The sequence below is a fragment of the Colobus angolensis genome, unplaced genomic scaffold (genome assembly GCF_000951035.1).
Source record: "Colobus angolensis palliatus isolate OR3802 unplaced genomic scaffold, Cang.pa_1.0 Scaffold87, whole genome shotgun sequence".
Lineage (NCBI taxonomy): Eukaryota > Metazoa > Chordata > Mammalia > Primates > Cercopithecidae > Colobus > Colobus angolensis.
In genome coordinates this window covers 2,225,104-2,242,227 of record NW_012122598.1, presented here as the reverse complement: position 1 = coordinate 2,242,227, position 17,124 = coordinate 2,225,104, and the positions used below count along the sequence as shown (strand labels likewise).

Here is a 17,124-nt window from a genome sequence, read left to right as displayed (position 1 = left end):
AGCCCCGGCTCCCAGCCCCAGCCCTGGCTCCCAGCCCCAGCTCCCAGCCCCCCTTCAGCAGCTGTCCCCTGGAAGTGTGCATCTTCACACTTCTTCTCCTTCTGCAGATGGACCAACCCAGACGGGACCACCTCCAAGTAAGCCCCGCGAATTCAGCCTCTTCCCTCCAAGGGACCAGGGCGCCGCCGTCCTCTGGCATTTGATTCATCTCACCAAGGCCAGCTACATTTCCTTGTGGAAGGAATGTTAAGCCCCCTCCCCACCCTTTGTCCCCCTAGGATCTTTGGTTTCGTGGCCAAGAAGCCGGGAAGCCCCTGGGAGAATGTGTGTCACCTCTTTGCAGAGCTTGACCCAGATCAGCCTGCTGGCGCCATTGTTACCTTCATCACCAAAGTTCTACTGGGCCAGAGAAAATGAAGGAAGGCCACAAGCTCAGAGCCCACATCAACACTGCACCCCTCCCAGCACCCCACAGCCCTCACTTCCCCTGGCCTGGACCCAGGAGACCCAGGAGAAAGCACCCTCCCTTAGGAATGAGGAGTGGGCATCAGGCCTGGGACACTGCTGTCCTTCCCCGCCCCCAGCTGGCTAAGTGGATGGGCCCACGAGATGACCTTGCATGTGAGCAGATGGCAGAGATGGGTGTGTGAGGGGTGAGGAGGCATCAGCAGTTGAGCCCCAAAGGAGATCAGGCAGCCCCACCTGCAGGAGAATGTCAGCCCTCCAGGGGATCAGCCCCTGCCAGTTCCACCCAGCTGCAGGTCCCAGCACGGCAGGGATGGGAGAGGGGTGGGGAGCAAGTCACTGCCTCCTCTGAGCAGAGATTCAGAGTAGGATCACATGAATAGGGGAAAAAAAGAGAGTCTATTTTTGTCTAATAATAAAGAATTTCTATAAACTTTAGCCAAAATTGGATTCAACCCTTATTCACAGGAAGGTCAAAGCCTCATCTCCCAGGGGACGTATCTGTGCTTCCTGGGGGCATCCCAGGGCCCAGGCCTACAGCCAGGCCCATAGAACATATGATTCCCATCCCTGGCCCAACATTGGTCCACATCACCCCACGAGCAAGCTGCCCTCGGCTGCCCCCGTCCGGCAGTCCTGCTCCTAGCCCTGTGGACTGGAAAGGCTCCTGGTTCCGGCCATACTGATAAATACGGAAACTCCATCTTTATTGGCTGTATAAACATCTCTGGTCTGTACATACATTTCATACATCATAGGGCGGGAAGCGAGGGCCAAAGGGAGGCCCAGCAGCACAACAGCTCACCCGCTTTCCCCACGGCCCTACCCGCTCTGTGCAAACCAAGGCCAACAGCTCCTGCTCCCTCTTCCTCCATGGAGAAGTCACTGTTATGGGGAGGGGGTCAGGGGTTGAGGGATTAGGAGATAGAGGGCTCGGTGGGGACGATACATGTAAGTGCTAGAATCAAACACTGAAGCGAAACAGGCAACTGGCACAAGCAGCAAGCTGAGGCATGGGACGGGGCAGGAAAAGGGGAGGGAGGGGCCACGCCGCCCCTCTGGGCTTCCTCGGCTAAGGCTCTGGGGTGTTGCCCTCACGGTGACAGGGAGACAGGCCCCAGAGCCTCAGCCCCAGTACCTGGGAGTTAGGGACATGGGTGGCACTGGTAAAGAAAGGATGGAAGGGGAAAAGGAGCGAAGGCCCTAGTGCCCTGTCACCTCACAGCCCCTCTCTCTTAAACATGCAACAGGCACCCACCCATCTGGGTCCAGGTATGGGGAGCCAGAGATGCAGATTCTCTGTGGTGCCTGAGCAGGCTGGGGTGGGGAGCCAGCTCTCAAGGGAAAGAATGGAGAGCCTAGAGGAGTCTTCCTGGGGCAGCAGCTAGTGAAAGGACAGAGATGACCAAAGAGAGGTCCCCTGGCCCTGCCAGGGGTATGACAGCAGCAACTGGTTCACACAACCAGGAAAGAAAACAAGAAAGAGGAATTCAAGGAGAAATACCATGGTGAGTAGGGGAGGGGGCTGTCTACTCCACCCTCTACAAAGCATCATGCCTAAATAGCAGCTGAGATAGGGTGCTCAGTCCTCTCCACCCACAGGGGGCCAGTGAGGGAAAGGGGGATCCAGAAGACCACTGACCGAAGTGAGTGGGACCACCCACATACCAACACCATTCTTTGGGTCCATTCCTGTCCAACCAGGGACTCAGGCCCAGGGACTGACAACAGTGGCAGCACCAGGTCAGAAACATGGGCACAGAGAAGCGTGACGGGCCTGAGCCAGTGGGGGCAGAGTGACTACACACCTCCAGGGGCCTGCTGGGTAAATGAATCCTCTGGGAAGTCAGGAACTGGGTGCCTGGCCCAGCAGAGGGTGAGCAGGGAGAAGAAGCAGGTCTGGAGGGGAGGCCCTAGCCACTCAAGGGGTGCAGATCTACTTTGACTTTCTCCCCGCAGCTCAGCATTCCAATGGTGGGGAAGAAGCCTCCAGAAGGAACAACAGCATCCTTTTTCCCAATGATCTTGCCATTCCGAGTGAAGAAAACCTGGGGAGGAGGTGGGGAGAGGAATGGAGCAAGCAGGCTGTGGCTTCTTCCCTGAGGATGCTGGAGCTCCATAGGCCTGAACCCCAATCACCCCAACTTGCAGCAGGGCTGGAGAGGGGCAGTTAAGGTGGTATGGGAAGTGACCACCAGAGGGCATGCTGAGGCTGGAAAATAGCCTCCCAAGACCGTCTCCCCATCTCAGCAGCCCCTGGAGCTTGGAACATCCCTTGGGCAGCGCCAGAGCTTCCCATCTTTCCCACCCTGGTTGTGAGATCTACTCTCCACTAATACCCACCCTTTGCCCAGACCCAAGAACCCTGGTCCCACCCCAAACTCTCCCTACTCACCACCACCTTCCTGCCCTCATGCTCCGGCTCTATCTCTTCCCCATCCTCTTCCTCTTCCTCTTCCTCCTCTTCCTCTTCCCCTTCCTGATGCAGGTACATGACATTCCGCACGTTCCGGACGGCCCGGGCAGTCGGAGACAGGATCACTGTGTCACAGCTGTCATCACTGTCCCCTAGGAGACCAGGAAACCTGAGCTCCTGTGGTGCCTTTCCACCCCCTGCCCCAAGCAGCCTGGTTGGCCACCCCCACCCCACTTACCCTCACTGTCCAAAATGTAGTCCCGGGGGAACATGATTCCACAGCCCATGATGTCCCCTTTGTAACAGCGTGGCCCAAAGGGGTCCCCCACACCGCTGCCATGGAAGATCTTCCCATCGTCTGTTGGAGGGAGGGGAGAGGACACACACTTGAGGAAAGAGAGCTGACAACACACCCCCAGAGCGGCCCCATGAAGCTGAACACTTCCCATCCCTCAGAAGAAGGGAAGGGTCAGGGCGGAAACAAAGATGGAGAGAAAGGCCGGGCGCGGTGGCTCACGCCTGGAATCCCAGGACTTTGGGAGGCCAAGGCGGGTGGATCACCTGAAGTCGGGAGTTTGAGACCAGTATGGCCAGCATGGCGAAACATCTCTACTAAAAATACAAAAATTAGCCGGGCGTGGTGGCACCCGTCTGTAGTCCCACCTACTTGGGAGGCTGAGGTGGGAGGATCACTTGAGCCTGGGAGGCAGAGGTTGCAGTGAGCCAAGATCATGCCACTGCACTCCAGTCTAGGCAACAGAGTGAGACTCCATCTCAAAAAAAAAAAAAAAAAAAAAGATGGAGAAATGTGGGAAGGGGGCACCAAAAAAATAAATAGATGTAGTATCAGCCAGGCACGATGGCTCACGCCTGTAATCCCAGCATTTTGGGAGGCCAAGGCGGGTGGATTACAAGGTCAGGAGATCAAGACCATCCTGGCTAAAACAGTGAAACTCCGTCTCTACTAAAAATACGAAAAATTAGCCGGGCGAGGTGGCGGGCGCCTGTAGTCCCAGCTACTCAGGAGGCTGAGGCAGGAGAATGGCGTGAACCCAGGAGGCAGAGCTTGTAGTGAGCCAAGATCGCGCCACTGCACTCCAGCCTGGGCGGGAGTGCAAGACTCCATCTCAAAAAAAAAAAGAGACGTAGTATCCATCTGCTCAAGAGGGTAAGGGGGAAACCCTTAGGAAAGGAGTCAGAGGAGGGGGCCCTAGGGAAGGAATGAACACCCAGAGAGGGCAGGCAAGGGGAGGTGAGTCGGAGAACTCTGGGCTCAGTTTTCTTCTAAAGAAAGCCCTAAAGTCTTAAAGGAAACCAAGCAGCAAAAAATAAAAATAAATCAGGAAAATGAGGATCTGCAGGAAGGGCACAGAGGGGACCAGCTCACAGGCCTGGAAAATCCCATCTGGGCCCAGATCTCCCTCTCCCGTCCTGCTCCCCCGGTTTCCAGAGCTGGGAGGAAAACACAGATGGGAGGAAGCACTAGCGATTTGGGAAGGGGAGGTCAGCCAGCAGCAGGGCAAAGAGCGAGGCCATTTGCGAGGGGCCATGAGAGCGGAAAGTGGATAGCCCTATGCCTCCACATCTCCCACCATCCCACCTTTCCCAGGCAGCCCACTATTCACCTGCATGATAAGCCACAGACCCTCTGCTCCAGCCAGGGTGCCTGTTCTTGGGATAGTCCTGCATCCAGAAGAAAAAAGAAAATCTATGGTCCCACGCATAAACAAGAAGACAGGAGGGAGTGGCGAGTGGCATCCGAACCTCTGGAACAGGCCATGACCCAGACAGTGCCAACCCCACACACTCTCATACCCTGCAGGCACTGGGGCTTCAGGGGAACCAGGGAGGGTGAGGAAAGTATTAGTTAAGCTTTTAAGGCCAGAGCCATGGCATGTCCCACCCCTACCTCCCAGGCCTTAGTGTGTGGTGCAGTCATGACCTGTCTCAGGTCCTTGGTCACGTGGGGTGTGTACTCTTACACAGCTGACACATACAACTGTGTTCCATCTCAGCTAACACCCTCCCTCCAAAGTCTGGGCTCCCCTGGTTTCTTCTAAGAGCTTCCTGGCACTGCCCCAACAGCCCCAGACCTGAGCAGCTCCATGGGCAAAAAAGCTCAGCCCTTGTGCCCACCTTCCGTGCCAGCCCCAGGGCAATGTAGCATTTCTCTCCAGGGTCCACGATCTCCACCTCGAAGTAGTGGCTGCGGGTGCTGAGTGGGTGCCGGGCCTGGGCCAGCCCCACATCCACGATGCTTTTGCCCTTCCCTAAGTACTCCAGCAGCTGTGGGGGAAGAGCCAGACGGAGGTCAGGGGACAGGCTGACATCCACCCTGGAAACCTGGACCCAAGACATTCTGGGTCCCACTTTCCCAGGTTTGACAAAAACTCCTAGCTAAAAGGGAAAGAATCCTAGAGATACAATGTGGCTCCAAAGTTCTAGGCCAGCATGGAAGAACAGGATGGGGTGGGAGGCAAAGGGGAGAGCATGAGCAGGGGGAGCCCCTTGCTGAATGCCCACCTCCCCGCGACGCTTTCTGGGAGGCCGGGGAAAGCGGCACAGCTAGGGGAGTGGCACACCAGGGGGCTCTAGATAACATCCTCATCCCAGTGAAGAACCTGCAGCCTTTCCTGCTGGAAAAGGTCCACCCAGGGTCCTGAACACAGGGGAAAGGAGAAGCAAGACTAAGCTGAGGATCAGGCTAGTCATCCTTGATGACTTTCTCAGGGGGCCTAATGAGGACAGGGAGAATGCAGAAGTTAGGTGCTAACCCCAGATATTCAGAGGAAGGGGGTGAGTGCAGAAGCCAATTCTGCCTGGGATGGGCCTGACGTAATTTCTCAAGGTCCTTGTTTCACTTGGCTGTGAACACAGCTGTTCTTAGCTGGGTCAGGGAGGTGCTGAGGGGAGCCCAGGGACCCAGAACGCCCAGCTCTACTCCCTCATTTCATGTGAGGGAGGGGAGAGGTCAAAATGAAGACAGAGGCAGGCTTAGCTGTTCCCAGCCCCTCATTGCTCATTCAAGCTGGAGCAGGGGCAAGGAGGTAGGAGAGGGAGATGACTGATGAGTTCTTGGGGCTCTTCAGTCCCACAATGGTCCTGCCTGGGCACGATGGGGCGGCAACCCCCAATCTGGGAGGATTTATTTGTCAGTTGTCATGGTAATAGTGGGGCGATGACTCAACCCCATCCCCTCTTCCCCCCACCCTCAGCCTCACCTGGGATTCTTTAATCTCCTTTTAATTAGCCCAACTGCCCCTCAAGACTTTCTTCTACCCTCCTGCCCCTGCAGCCCTGAAGGAAACAGGCTGCCTGGGGACCTCCTCCATGTCTCCCTGGCAAGCTTTGGGACGCTGGCCTCTCACCTCTCACAGATTCCTGCCTGAACAGGAAAGGAATTATGCCCACCTGCACCAGCACAGAAGCCTGTGTGTGTCTCCAGCAGAGGCTGCTCCTGCATCCCCACTCCCAGCCTCAGATGGCTGGCTGCTTAGCTCAGGTGCTTAAAGTGGGGTGCTACTAACCCCTTCTGAGAGTAGGACTAGAGGGGCTTGGTGCCCTTCTCAGCCCTGGATCCCCAAAGCCCCACCACCTCAAGTCCATCCTTCCCTCCTCTCCAAAGATAACTGGGGATGGATGAGGGGGAAAGCAGCATGCATAGGAGACCACCTAAGCCCACCCCCAAGGCCACACTGTTTGAATTCTGTTCATGGTGTATTTTCTGCTCAGCCTGGGTTCCTCCTTTGCCTCTCCCCCAGCAAGCCAGGAGGGGTGTGGCTTGATCCACATTAACTAGTTTAGACTCCACCCAGGCAGAGCAGCCCCCAGCCCACCCTCTCCACCCAGCACTGCAGAACTGGGTGGGGGACCCCACAGCTGCCTTTGACCCATTCTATCCAATTGGCCTCAGTGTAGGAAACACAGTGTTCTCCATTTCCAGAGCCAAAAGACAGCCGATCCAGATCCTGATCCTTGGGAAATAGCCGCCCAGCCCTTCCCTTTGCCTCAGCTCAGAAGAGGGTAGCTGCTGCATTTCTGTCTCCGGATAGGGTGGAGGTGCTTTCTCACGCTAAAAGCCAGGACGGACTACCCCAACATCGGTCTCTAAAACCCACTCTCCACCTGCCAACTGCAGAGCACTTCAGACAGAATGCTGACGTCCTGGACAACTAGGTACCTGTGCAGTGTACAGGAGAGCCTTGTACAGCGTGCCCTCTTCAGAGGGGACAGCCCAGCCCTCACAGTGAAAGCCATCAGAAACCTCCTGATCCACTCTCCTGCTCCTGGACAAAGTTCCCCTGACCCCTCCTGAGCCTTCCCAGAGAACTCAGAGGGGTGGAAGTTGGGGGAATATTTGGCCTCCCTGACAGATTCTTTCTTGGATACATTCCTTTGCCTCCTTGGTCTACAGCTGTTAGGAACCTAGAGGAGGAGTTAAGGTTAACCCTTAGAGTCTGAACTGTTAGGATCTTGATGCTGGTGCCTCAATCTGTGCCTCAGAATCCAACAGACCTGGGTTCAAATCCTAACTCCTATTACTTAACAGCTGCTAACCTCAGGCAAATGGCATTCACCTCCTTAAGCCTTGGTTTCTTCAACAGTAAAATCAGGACAAAATTACCTGGATTTCCAAAAACAGGGGAAGACTTAATGAATGACCAGTATACATTGCTGCCTCTCCCTAAATCAGGAAATGGGGTTACACTGGAACTGCCAATCACAAACAAGGAAATGATCTTTCATCTTAGCCATTACTTCCAACTACAATGGTCCCTTAGGCCAACCAGGACGATGACCACTCCCCAGACAACTCTACCCTACGTGTCCTCCTCTCAAACAATGTCCAATCAACAGAAATGTTTCTCTGCATTTTTGGTGGGGGAAGAGAAAGCCCTTTCTTTGGGTGTCCCCCCAATACATACACACCACCAAAGCCCCAAGAAGCCAAAGAGGTGACTCAGTGCCACAGAGTGGCGGTTGCAGACCAGAGTGTGGACAGTCTCGTGCACTCCACACCCTCCCTCTACCAGTAGTACCTTCCCAGCCTCTTCTCCCCTGCTGGTATCCGCCCTCCTCCCTTTGCCAGCAGAGACCCTAATCCCTCTTGACAGGAGCAACAAAGGGCTCAGTGCCCTGAGGGCCCAGAAGCAACTGAAACAGGAACCAAGTACACACTCTCCACTGGCCAGCTCAGGCCCCAACACGGCCTCCCTCTGGGCTGGGTCTGGGGAGGACCCCTGGAAGGGTGGGGCCTCATTCACCACCCTGTGTGTACCAAAGCTGTTGCCCCTGTCACTAAGGAGTTGTCAGAGGAGCTGTGAACAGGACACAAACACAGAATGAGTCTAATCCCCCAGCTGTTACCTACCGCCCCCAGCTCCCCTCCACCACATTACCTCACTTTGCGAGGCCTGGGGGCAGGGATGAGGCAAGAGGCAACACTCCCACCCCTGAGCAAGTGCCCCAGCAATTCCTCAACCCCCTCAGAGCTCTGGGGAGGTGGACTCTAGGAGGGGAAATAGGCCACAGGAGGCAGGGGAAGAATTCCGCTCAAGAAAGAGCCAGGTCGACCGGGCGCGGTGGCTCAAGCCTGTAATCCCAGCACTTTGGGAGGCCAAGATGAGCGGATCACGAGGTCAGGAGATCGAGACCATCCTGGCTAACACGGTGAAACCCCCATCTCTACTAAAAAAAAAAAAAATACAAAAAACTAGCCGGGCGAGGTGGCGGGCGCCTGTAGTCCCAGCTACTCGGGAGGCTGAGGCAGGAGAATGGCGTAAACCCGGGAGGCGGAGCTTGCAGTGAGCTGAGATCCCACCACTGCACTCCAGCCTGGGCTACAGAGCGAGACTCTGTCTCAAAAAAAAAAAAAAAGCCAGGTCTGTCTATATCCAAAGACTCAAATCTAACAAATGTTGAGGCCCAGTGCAGTGGCTCATGCCGCGAATCCCAGCAATTTGGGAGGTCAAGGTGGGAGGATCCCTTGAGCCTGGGAGGTGGAGGCTGAAGTGAGCCAGCACTCCAGTCTGGGTGACAGAGTGAGAGCCTGTCTTAAAAAAAAAAAAAAAAAAAAAGGGAAAGTTGGCATGACTGGAAGAAGGCACATGTCCCTCAGGAGGTTCATGCCCAAGTCGGCCCCAGATGAACGGGTGCCCCAGGAGTAGTGCTCCCACCCTGCCACCTGGCCCAAGCTGGGGTGAGGGTCCGAGAGAAGGGCCCAATTCAACAGCTTATGTCTAAAAAAGAAAAAAAACTCCTAAATAAGTGGCCTGAGGGTGTTGGGGGGAGGGTGGGGAGGAAGGAAGGCTATTTATAAATGTCTACAGGATTCTGCATCAATTAGAAAAGATTGCCTGGGAGGAGCTGAGAGCAGAGTGGGGACAGGTCCAGGCAGAGAAAGGATGCCAGGAAAAAACTCTTGAGGAGAGGTCAGAGATGAGAGCTGGAACATCGCCCTGGCTCAGCCCCAAGTTTAACTCTAGATACTGTCAGAACGATGGTAGATTGAGGGAAAAAAGGAGACATGAGAGTCACGGAGCGGGCATCTGAGGCCTCTTAGTTCTCGGTTGCTGCAGCCTGAGACCCTGATGCCAGAAGGGGGTGCAGAGTGTCAGAAGCAGCAGGAGGGCACACTTGCTGTCATTTTTCCTGAGTTCCACTCTACCAGGGGGAGGCCTGGCTCCTAATCCACTCCCACCCCCCACTGCTTCTGTTTTGTTATAAAAGACTGAGTTGAAAACAGCCTGAGTTGGGGTGGAAAGGCCAGAGGGTGGAGAAAAAGGCCAGGCCAGGAGCAAGGGGGTAGCAGAGGGACAATTCAAAGTGGGAGGGCTGAGCAGCCCACTAGAGGTCAGGGCCAGATCCTGGACTTGGCGTCCCTTCACTCCCAATGCAGCACAGTGTATTGAGGCCAATAGGAAGAATTTCCCTTTCTCAGGGTTCATGAATTCTCCAACAAAACTTAAAATCCAGGGAGGAAGAATTTCCCTTTCTCAAGCTCCACATGCTTCCCAACGAAGCTTAAAATCCATACTAAAGCAGGTATAAGGAAAAGATAAATGAAGCAAGCTTTGGAGGTGCAAGGATGCTCACTGAATCTTTATTTGCCTCTATTCTAATCCTCTATCAAATGCAAGGATAAGACAACAGAGACTGACACTGATGCTTCCGCAAAAAAGATGGCTAAGAACCTTCCACCACATGTGTGGGACTTCTGACCACACCTGCCCCACAACACTTTGAATGAAAAGCCTGGGCCAGCTGAGCTGGGATCAAGCCAAGAGGGTGATCCAGGCATTTTGCCTCCAGATCAGCCACCAGCCCCTCAAAGGCAGGTGTGCAGGGCTGTAGAAGACACCAGAAGCTGAAGGAACCAAAGAAGGCAAAGCAGAACTGCTTGTTCCCAGGGTTAAACTACAAATCTGAGTTCCCCAAAGAGGAGGAAGTGAAGAAAAGGGAATACGTGCTAAAGAAAACACAGATCTGGACTCAAGATGTCAAGAGCCCAGGCTATCCTGCCGAACCCCACACACACACTGTCCTGCTCCCCATTCCCAGCAATTCAGACATGACCATGTGCCCACAGGTGTTCTGCCCAGCCTCCTCCAACCCAGCCCCTCCCACCCTCCCACCTGCTACTTACAGTCCCACAGACTCTGACATCATGTAGCCGGCCCCATTCGTCCTCGTAACTGTCCACCATCATGACGCTGTCATCCTCACGGCCCAGCTCAGCGTTGAGGTGCAGCCGCACCTCCTCACCCAGGGAGTGCATGCCCACTGCTGGGAACAGTCCATCTGGGGACATGGGCATGATGGTAGAGCCCACCTGCAGCGGGGGGAAAGAGGGAGCTGCCGCCTGGCCTGCTTTTCCATAGCTCACCTAATTCTTACAAGGGTACTTTTAAGATGATGCAACCAGGCCGGGCGCGGTGGCTCAAGCCTGTAATCCCAGCACTTTGGGAGGTCGAGACGGGCGGATCACGAGGTCAGGAGATCGAAACCATCCTGGCTAACACGGTGAAACCCCATCTCTACTAAAAATACAAAAAAATTAGCTGGGCGAGGTGGCGGGCGCCTGTAGTCCCAGCTACTCGGGAAGCTGAGGCAGGAGAATGGCGTGAACCCGGGAGGTGGAGCTTGCAGTGAGCTGAGATCCGGCCACTGCACTCCAGCCTGGGGGCAGAGTGAGACTCTGTCTCAAAAAAAAAAAAAAAAAAAAAGATGATGCAACCAATAATTATCGCACACACTGACAGATTAAAAAAAAAAGCAACCCAGAGGTGCAGAAAAGTTTACAAATGTGCTAAGTACTCCTGGCTAAGCAAGGTATCTACAGAGCTAGAAGACAAACACAAGTCTCCTGACTTGCTGCCAAATACTTTCAGTACGTGTGCTGGACAGGAGAGTGCTGAGGTGCAGATGCTAAGGCAGCAGGACCCCTTGGCCAAGGCCTGAGAAACCAATTTCCCAATGTGGGAGATGGAACTGGATAGAAGGGAGAGAGCTGAGTGTCTCTCTCTTCTATTGGCTCTTGTCCTATCTCCTCACCACGCATAGTCTGTCTGTGAAGAGGATAGTGAAAGAGATGTGAAACAAGGAAAACAGCACACAGAAAGGATATATCCCCAAAAGCACTCAAGTCAAAACCCAAAGAGGACCTCCAGCTTACATGGCCAGGCCATAATCTTCCCCTCTCTTTTTTTTTTTTTTTAATTTTTTTTTTTTATTATTATTATACTTTAAGTTCTAGGGTACATGTGCATAACGTGCAGGCTTGTTACATATGTATACTTGTGCCATGTTGGTATGCTGCGCCCATCAACTCATCAGCACCCATCAATTCATCATTTATATCAGGTATAACTCCCAATGCAATCCCTCTCCCCTCCCCCCTCCCCATGATAGGCCCCGGTGTGTGATGTTCCCCTTCCCGAGTCCAAGTGATCTCATTGTTCAGTTCCCACCTATGAGTGAGAACATGCGGTGTTTGGTTTTCTGTTCTTGTGATAGTTTGCTAAGAATGATGGTTTCCAGCTGCATCCATGTCCCTACAAAGGACGCAAACTCATCCTTTTTTATGGCTGCATAGTATTCCATGGTGTATATGTGCCACATTTTCTTAATCCAGTCTGTCACAGATGGACATTTGGGTTGATTCCAAGTCTTCCCCTCTCTTTTATCTGCTCAAAACCTTCCCCCAAATCTCCTAATTCTGTTCCCCACAATTCCTGCTCATCCTCTGCTCCACTAACTTGCCTCTCTCTGCCTGCCATCTGGGCAATGTCCCAGCTTCCTCTGGCCATGGGAAGTATCTTCTCTTACACACAGGAGACTTCAGGAGAATCTGAGGCTGGACTGGAGGAGATGGGAACTCAGTGCAAGGGTCCCTGGGCAAGCCCCAGCCAGCAGACTCTTCCTAATCACTCCCCACAAATCCTTTGGCAGATTTCAGCCACATAAATCCCACCCACGATTTCCCACTCACCCGCTTCCCATTTTTGGTGAAGAAGATCTGGGCAGTCTGCACATCAAAAGACACAGGCTCAATGCCACAGCCAATCCGGTCCCCGGAGTTGCACTTTGACCCAAACTGGCGGCCCTTGGCTCGGCCATTGTACAGCCTGCAGACAGAGTAGTATAGACACAAGACCCGAGCCTGGCTTCCCAACTTCTCCCCAGCACTGACACCAGAGGCCTCATCCTCATCTTGCTGCTCCTGGTCACTCCGTGATGGTACCCACTTATGTCCTGGCATGAGCATCACCCTCCTCTAGTCTGTAAGCCTTCAAGGGTAGCTGCCAGGCCACTTCCCTGTCCTGCCCAGAAAAGTCTATGAAACACCGAATGGGAAAAGCCAGCCCAACATAGTTCTTCAGATCTAAGATTCCCAAATTCATAGGAAAAGGGCCAGGTTGCACAGGAGGCAACTCACTTGCCATCATCAGCATGGTAGGCTACAGAGTCAGGCAACCAGCCAGGCTGGTGATCCAAGCTGTAGTACTGAGGGACCAGCCCCACAGCAATGGTGCCCCGGACTCCACTGTCCACAATAGACACCTGCAGAGAAGAGAGCAGGGCACAGTCATCAGGGCTGGGAAATGGGATGAATTGCTGGGGGTGGGGAAAGGGGACTTAGAGATTAAAGGGGGCTGAGGCTCAAAGAGAAAAAGGACATGGGAATCAGGAAAAAAGATAAGATACTCAGATGGGGGAACTGGTGAGAGTGGGTGCCTATTTCACTTAGAAAATTACTCCAAGCTTTGGAGAAAGACAGGACTCACGTCCCTGTATGGTGGGTTTGGGTTAGGGGACATGAGTCAAGGTCTGGGATATGGGTCAAAGTCTACCTAGGTAAGGGGCAGGAGAGCAGAAGGGACAGGGTGACAGGTCTCCAGGGCACCTATCTCTCAAATGAGGGGCCATGCTATCCCGCACCTATTTCCCAGCCAACAGGACAGCCCTGATGTAAAATTAAAAGGTCCAGGTCATACATCTAGTAAAGGAGCTCCTTGGGGCTTAATGATCTCACCCCCGAGCTCATCCCCTGCTCTGCCCACCCACTGCCTTGATCACCTCAAAATAATTGCTGTCCTTGGTCAGGGGTCGAGAAGCCACGTAGCAGCCAACTTCACCAGAGTTTCCATGGTAACTGAAGGAGGAATGAGGGGGGAATTCCATTAACAGCCTAGCCCAAGAGTAGTGGGAGGGCCTCAGCATCTCCCACCCTTACCCTGCAAGGGCCAGCACACAGGAGAATCCATCAGGCCGCACTTCAGTACATCAGCAGACATCATAACCAGATACTTAAGGTCACCTCACCCTACTTCTCTCGCAGCCTCCAGCTGGAATCCAACCCATACCAGACCAGTGCAAGCCTGGTTTCTTCATTTCCAGGAGGAAAAGAACATAGAGCCTCCTTTACTTGCCTAAGAGAGGTCTCACAACCCTGTCTAACCTCAATCTCTCATGCTGCAGCTTCGGCCCTTTTCCTCTGGCTCTGTCCTCAGTGGAAATGGAGAATGGCTGGTCTCTATCCTCTTTACCAAAGCCCTTCATCGATTGGAAGACAGTGATTCAGTTCCCATTCCTCAGCTTTCTTGCCTCTAGTTAAACAGTATTACTTTCTTCCCTCTTCAGTGGAACTTTGTGAGAGCATGGGCTCAGAAGGAGTCAGGGAAGGGGTTCAAGCCAGAAAAGAGGGAGGAAACACACACAAGCCAAGGGGCTGGAAATACAGGAGTTGGTGGACAGGGTACACTATAGAATGGCCCTTCCCCAAATAGGAAATCAACTGCCTTTGAAACAGCCAGTCTTTGCTAGACCCAATCCCTGAGACAGAGGCAGGAGACTCAGGTACCTCACTGGAGTCTTAACAAAGCACCTGCGAAGCTCCTGAGACCCCAGCAGCCTCCTGTGTCTGACCTGATCCCTTCCCCTACCCCGCTGGATCCCCTCCTTGCTGGATGAGGACAGAGCCACCCAGTGACAGAGGCAGAAGTGAGTGCAGGGTGAGGCAGCACACACTGCTTCACTCAGAAAGGCCTCTGGGCGGGTGGCTCACTTGAGGTCAGGAGTTCGAGACTTGCCTGGCCGACATGGTGAAATCTTGTCTCTACAAAAATTACAAAAAATTAGCCATATGTGGTGGTGCACGCCTGTAATCCCAGCTACTTGGGAGGCAGAGGCAGGAGAATTGCTTGAACCCATGAGACAGAGGTTGCAGTGAGCCAAGATCACACCACTGCACTGCAGCCTGGGTGACAGAGTAAGACTCTGTCTTAAAAAAAAAAAAAAGAAAAGCCTCTGGAGTCAAGGGCATCCCCCTTTCCCCATGCACAGTCCCCTTCTCTGAAAAAAAAAAAAAAAAAATCCCTTTCCTCTCTAAGATCTGGAACAGAGAAGAAAATGTGGAAGCATTCCCCTAAACTCACCTTAAAGTATCTCCATCTACAAGGATATGTTTGAACCTCTCCTGATATCGGAAAGCTCGGACCTCTCGAATCTCACGGATCCGCCGGCGCCAATTCAGAAACCGGTAGTGCAGGTTGAGGTCATCCATCTTGTTCATGAGAACAAATCTGCCAAGGGGAGAAGGTGATTGAGGAGAAGACAGGGCCCTGAGTAAAGCACCTCAGCCTGTGTCACCCAGAATGTAGAGAAGGCACTGGCCTTGAGGCTAGCTGCCCAGACTGACCTCAACAACCCCCATCTTCTTCCTTCCATTCAACAAACATTTACCAAGCTCCTACTATGTGCGCTCTTCTCTGTGCTAGTAATGGAGCTGTAAACAAGATGGACAGGATTCCCATTCTCACAGGCTGGGAGGTAGACATGACAGGCAATAAACAGATATAATTGCAGGCAGCTGAGAAAAGAACAGGGTGATATGATAAAGAATCTGGAGGCAGTAGACAGAGTGGACAGAGGCAGTCTCTCTGAGGAGGTGACATTTGAGTTTAAAAGGAGCTAGGCAAATGACAAGCTAGGCATATTCCAGGCAGGAAGAGCAGCCACAGGTCCTTGGGTAGAAGACAGCTGCCATGGTAGAGAAACAGAAAGAAGGCATGGACAGCTGGTGTGTAGAGAATATGAGGGAGAATGTACAAGATGAGAATAAGGCAGGACTCAGATCAAGGCCTTACAGACAATAGTAAGGAGTTTGGATTTTATTCCAAGATGGAAACCTCTAGAGGGTTGTAAGCAAGGAAATGCCACGATTGGCCAGGTATGATGGCTCATGCCTGCAATCCCAGCCCCTTGGGAGGCTGAGGCGGGAGGATCGCTTGAGGCCAGGACTTCCAGACCAGCCAGGGCAACATAGTGAGACCTCATCTCTACCAAAAATTAAAACAATGAGCCAGGTGTGGCAGTGTGCACTTGTAGAGTCCCAGCTACTAAGGAGACTGAGGATGGCTTGAGTCTGGTAGGTCAAGGCTGCAGTGAGTTCTGATTGTGCCACTACACTCCAGCATGGCTGACAGAGCAAGACCCTGTCTCAAAAAAGAAAAGAAAAAAAAACAAAAAACGCAATGATCCTGGGCCCAGTGGCTCAAGCCTGTGATCCCAGCACTTTGGGAGGCTGAGGTGGGTGGATCACAAGGTCAGGAGTTGAAGACCAGCCTGACCAACATGGTGAAACCCCGTCTGTACTAAAAATACAAAACAATTAGCCAGGCGTGGTGGTGCGCGCCTGTAATCCCAGCTACTCAGAAGGCTGAGGTAAGAGAATCGCTTGAACCTGGGAGGTGGAGGTTGCAGTAAGCCGAGATCGTCCTACTGCACTGCAACCTCGGAGACAGGGTGAAACTCCATCTCAAAAAAAAAAAAAAAGCCACGATCTTAATCAATTCCTAAAGATCATTCCAGCTGCTAGTTGGAGAACTGATCACAAGAGGATCAAGAACAGATGTGGGCAAACAATTCAGAGGTTGTTGCAGCAGTTCGGATGAGAAATGACATCCACTAAGTTGGTAGCAGCGCTGATGGATGGGAGTGGGATGATCCAGGTATTTAAACAACCTTCTACATATAAATGAATGAATGATTTTTCCTGGGAGTCAAAAGTGAGAAAGAGGTGAAGTACTCTTCTCTTCCCATTCCCCAAACCCTGGGACAGGGGTTTTCTTAAGGCCTGGCATTGCCTTGCACACGGTAGGTGCTTAGTAAGCCCTGGCTGGGCTGAATTTGATCCCAATGCGCAAATTACGACTCTTATGCAGTAGCTACAACCCACCACGTGGCCCAGAAGAGTAGGCACCTGTGGGACAGACAGCCCTAAGATTCCACTCCCAGGCACTCAGCCAGGGCTCGACCCCAGGTAGATGCTGGTTGCCCAGACCGCATAGCCTTGGCACCGGCGAGTGGCGGCCCTACTGGGCCCCGTCTCCTCCCCGGGCACAGCTTGATCACTGAGATGAGACCCGGGAGCAGCGGGGCCCCAGCCTATCCGTGTGCCTACGCCCTGTCTCCCCAGGCCCTGCACTGGGCCGAGGGTGCGCCGACAGAGGAAGCCCAGTGACCACAGCGCAGGGCCCCGCCCCTGGCCCCGTAGCCCCCGCCCAGGACCCCCGCCTTCCGCTTCATGCTCCGGGGAGATACGAGGCCTACGGGACCCCGCCCCCGATCCCCGCCTACCGGGGCCGCCGCGTCCTCCTCATCCATAGGCCTCTCAGCTCCGCACACAAGCTCTTCGGCCGCCGCCGCCACACACATCCGGGTCCCCGCCTTTCCTTCACTCT

General features: G+C 53.6%; 2 protein-coding genes across 5 annotated transcripts in view; one reads left to right on the top strand and one right to left on the bottom strand.

The window, feature by feature from the left end:
• TNS2 (tensin 2) overlaps window positions 1-906 on the top strand; it is a 17,494-nt gene extending 16,588 nt beyond the window's left edge. For all 4 annotated transcript variants that reach the window (XM_011930555.1, XM_011930553.1, XM_011930554.1 and 1 more), the window contains 2 exons: window positions 108-137; window positions 279-906. In XM_011930555.1, coding sequence (XP_011785945.1) covers window positions 108-137; window positions 279-417 — 169 coding nt within the window. In that variant the 3' untranslated portion in view covers window positions 418-906. The remainder of the gene's footprint in view (window positions 1-107; window positions 138-278) is intronic.
• On the bottom strand, window positions 849-17,124 carry SPRYD3 (SPRY domain containing 3). Its single transcript, XM_011930557.1, has 11 exons — window positions 17,021-17,124; window positions 14,818-14,964; window positions 13,460-13,535; window positions 12,819-12,943; window positions 12,372-12,507; window positions 10,527-10,712; window positions 5,018-5,167; window positions 4,507-4,564; window positions 3,120-3,239; window positions 2,861-3,033; window positions 849-2,513 (listed from the first exon to the last, which is right to left on the bottom strand). The coding sequence occupies exons 1-11, from the start codon at window positions 17,041-17,043 to the stop codon at window positions 2,379-2,381; spliced, it is 1,329 nt and encodes a 442-aa protein (XP_011785947.1). The 5' UTR covers window positions 17,044-17,124; the 3' UTR covers window positions 849-2,378.

What these genes read in the sequence shown, in the direction of transcription:
- SPRYD3 (XM_011930557.1), bottom strand. Translation starts at nt 17,043, where the DNA reads ATGAGGAGGACGCGGCGGCCCCG. An exon ending in AGGACAGCAATTATTTTGAG is followed by an intron (nt 12,944 to 13,459) that starts GTGATCAAGGCA and finishes TCTTCTCTGCAG; the next exon opens with GTGTCTATTGTGGACAGTGG. An exon ending in TACCATGCTGATGATGGCAA is followed by an intron (nt 12,508 to 12,818) that starts GTGAGTTGCCTC and finishes CTCTGTCTGCAG; the next exon opens with GCTGTACAATGGCCGAGCCA.